A 3,135-nucleotide genomic window follows, 5' to 3' on the forward strand; every position below is an offset into this window, starting at 1 on the left:
CCGGCGCGGGTGTAGCTCCAGCAGCAACCCGCGCGTGCGGCCTCGGCGTGGCACGGACGTGGCGCAGCCTTGGCCTCATGACGCTGCGTGATCGCTCCAGTGAGCAACTCTAAAACAAGCGGGTTCTGCTCTTACGTACGTGAGAGAGGGAGGAAGTTAAGTGAATGACATGTAAGGTCCACTTGCAAATGACTTTTTTAACCACGTTTGTTCAATCAAACGACTTTTATCTTTCTTATGACATATACTCTATACATCAGGTTTTCTGATCGCAGCTCAGAACAGCTTTTTTTTCTTTCAAAAACAACGTCTCAACTAATTAAACACAGCGCCTTGAAAATGTGGAATGCAGATGAGCTTATTAATCTCATCCAATGCAACTATGCTAGAGCCACAATAATGAAAAATTAAGTGAGATCATCATACCACGCATCACAAAAAAAGTAATAAAGTGCTCTAGTACAAGGTATATATATATAACGCTTCTACAGTTCTATATCGACAAATATATATACTCTTCCCTTTTGTTGCCCGTTAAGTTGTAGCTAGTATCAGAAGTAAGTACGTTTGTATGAGTGTTCAGAGCGCATCAGTAATCGATCGGTTTTGACTCCCAGAAATCATCCACGCCGTTCGTCCAAAAGCTGGCAGTGAAGTGCGACGACAAGAACTGCATCGTCACAGCGTCCAGGCCGACCGTTTCATCGTGGCCGGCGGCGACAAAGCTCAGCTCGGAGCAGTACGGGTAGCACATCTGCTGCTGGTGCATGTACCAGTCTCCGCCGGCCGCGGCGGAGCTGTCCTGGCTCGTCAGCGCCGCCGACGGCGCGTCGTCCTCGCTGCTGACGACGACCGCGCTCGTCGTCGCAGTCGCAGCTGCCATGGCGGCTTTCTGCAGGCAGTAGTGCGCTTGCTGGTCGGGGTCGGGCTTGGTGCACCAGTAGTCGTCCCCGGCGCCGGAGCTGGCGGTCGTCGACGGCTCCCGCTGCTGCGTCGTCTTGGCTCCCTGCTGCTTCTTCTGCTGGATCCTGGTCCTCCAGTAGTTCTTGATCTCGTTGTCGGTTCGGCCGGGGAGGTGCTTGGAGATCTTGGACCACTTGTTCCCCCACCTCGCGTGGAGCTCCCGGATGACCGTGTCCTCCCCCGCCGTGATGCTGCCGCGCCGCACCCCCGGCCTCAGGTAGTTGAGCCACCGCAGCCTGCAGCTCTTGCCGTTGCGGTTCAGTCCTGCCGAAATAAATAAAAAAAATTAAAATCAATCAAGCTGTGCGCTCATGAAAGCATGCATGCCCATTATCTAAAAAAAAAAATCCAAAGCATGCACGCGAAGGAATGGAATTGGTGGATCGAAGGCGGGTAGCTTACCAGCTGCGCGCGCGAGGTTGTCCCAGGAGCCCTCCCCGTGCTGGGAGATGTAGCTGACGAGGATGAGGTCCTCCTCCAGCGTCCACGGCCCCTTGCGCACCGCCGGCTCATCGTCGCTGCCGCGGCCGCACGACCTGGCCACCCTGCTCGTAGTCATCTGTCGCTTCTTTGTGCGTGGATTTTGTGATGTCGATCGGATTGAACAATCCCGCGATTGTTGGTGCGCTGTATGTAGTAGATCGTTCGGCGACGGCCGGTGGTTATATAGGCGCGCCGGCCGGTGTGGTGGGATCGGTACCTACGTGTTGCCAGTTGTCAAGCACATGTTCTTGTTGAGCCACTATTTTGCGGCTGGCTTGCGGCCTGTACCGCGAAGCCTTCGCTAGATTGGGAAAGGAGAAAGTCTGCTTTTGAAGTCTAAGCCCGTAATAGGGATGGACCAATAAGTTGCTCGGCTCTAATCTGAAACAACCGCTACTATTTATACAATATTTTTTCTCTATAAATTACAGATACAGCAGTTTGAACAGTTAACTTTAATCCGAAACGAACAACCTGATGAACAATATTTTTATAAGCTGAGCTAACATCATGACTCGGTTTATTAGCGAGCTAACTCGAGCGGAGCTCGAGCCAGCTCATTAATTTAAACGAGATATCACATTTCAGCAAAATAAAACTATATGTGTATCATTTACGTATGAATTGGTGGACATTTTACATGTATGTGCAGTGACTGTGGTGTGTTGGTTAAACTGATCATTAATGGATTGTGTATGTGTGTTAAGTTGGTATGTGCGACTGTGCATGTGGGTCAAACTGATGAATATATATGTGAATTATGGATTTATGAAAAATTGATGAGTGATGAACGGTGTTAATTTAGTGTTGAATTGATATGGTATTTGGAATCGTGAACATAATTATTATTTTCTATTGTTAAATTAGTTTGGAATTAACTAGCAACTAGTCAGACGGCGTGCATTGCTACTATTTCTATATATCATATGAGTATTAATAAAAAATATGTGTCTTATGTAGGTTATATGTGGAGCCAACAATTAAGGTCCAGACCCCACTCAAGCACAATTTTATCTTATTTTTGCATAAAGTGTGAAGGGAAAGAGTGACACACGATGATTACAGAGTCGTGGAAACTAGTGCTTTATATAGTAGAGATTGATTATGATATATATAGAGAGAAAGAGAGTGTGTGTTTGTTGTGTCTCACTAACTAAATGAGTCGAGCCGATTCTCTGGCTCGGTTTCTTAATGAGCCAAGTCGAGCTAGCTCGAACTCATTCAAGCTGGCTCGATATCCGGCCATAGCCTGTAATAGTCTACGCCGGCTCGAAACCACACAGCAGACAGGGAAGAAGTACAACATCGTTCCAAGCATGGTTATTTATTATATACCTATTTCATCAATATAACATCTCTACTATATAAAGTATCAGTTTTGATGATCGTCCGCGTCGTACGATATAGTTGGGGCCTGTTTTATTAACCGTCTCGTTCAATGGTTTGGGCCTGTTTTATCTAGATAGGTATGAATGGGAGGCATAATTAACCGAAACCCAGACATCAAACCAAAAGGATCATAACCGAAACAAAAAAAATGTTCCTTCCATATTGCGAGAAACCAAAAAATGGAGTAAATTCAGTTGCTACTATCAAATAACCGAAAGAACCAAATGTGTCACTCCTCTTCCGTTCACCATTTAAACGATAAAAAAGCAAAATTATACACAAATACGATTTAAACCGTGG

At 46.5% G+C, this 3,135-nt stretch overlaps 1 protein-coding gene across 1 annotated transcript; it reads right to left on the minus strand.

Moving 5' to 3' along the window:
* Positions 1 to 400: 400 nt before the first annotated feature.
* LOC103651451 (myb-related protein 305) lies at positions 401 to 1,634 on the minus strand. Its single transcript, XM_008677079.2, has 2 exons — positions 1,366 to 1,634; positions 401 to 1,227 (listed from the first exon to the last, which is right to left on the minus strand). Exons 1-2 carry the CDS (start codon positions 1,520 to 1,522, stop codon positions 590 to 592), a joined length of 795 nt encoding a protein of 264 aa, XP_008675301.1. The 5' UTR covers positions 1,523 to 1,634; the 3' UTR covers positions 401 to 589.
* Positions 1,635 to 3,135: the final 1,501 nt, after the last annotated feature.

The sequence above is a fragment of the Zea mays genome, chromosome 3 (assembly GCF_902167145.1).
Source record: "Zea mays cultivar B73 chromosome 3, Zm-B73-REFERENCE-NAM-5.0, whole genome shotgun sequence".
NCBI lineage: Eukaryota > Viridiplantae > Streptophyta > Magnoliopsida > Poales > Poaceae > Zea > Zea mays.

Excerpts from the sequence above, each read along its gene's own strand:
- LOC103651451 (XM_008677079.2), bottom strand. The coding sequence starts at position 1,522 with ATGACTACGAGCAGGGTGGCCAGGTCGTGCGGCCGCGGCAGCGACGAT. Across the intron at positions 1,228-1,365 it reads CAACCTCGCGCGCGCAGCTG|GACTGAACCGCAACGGCAAG; the intron begins GTAAGCTACCCG and ends TTATTTCGGCAG.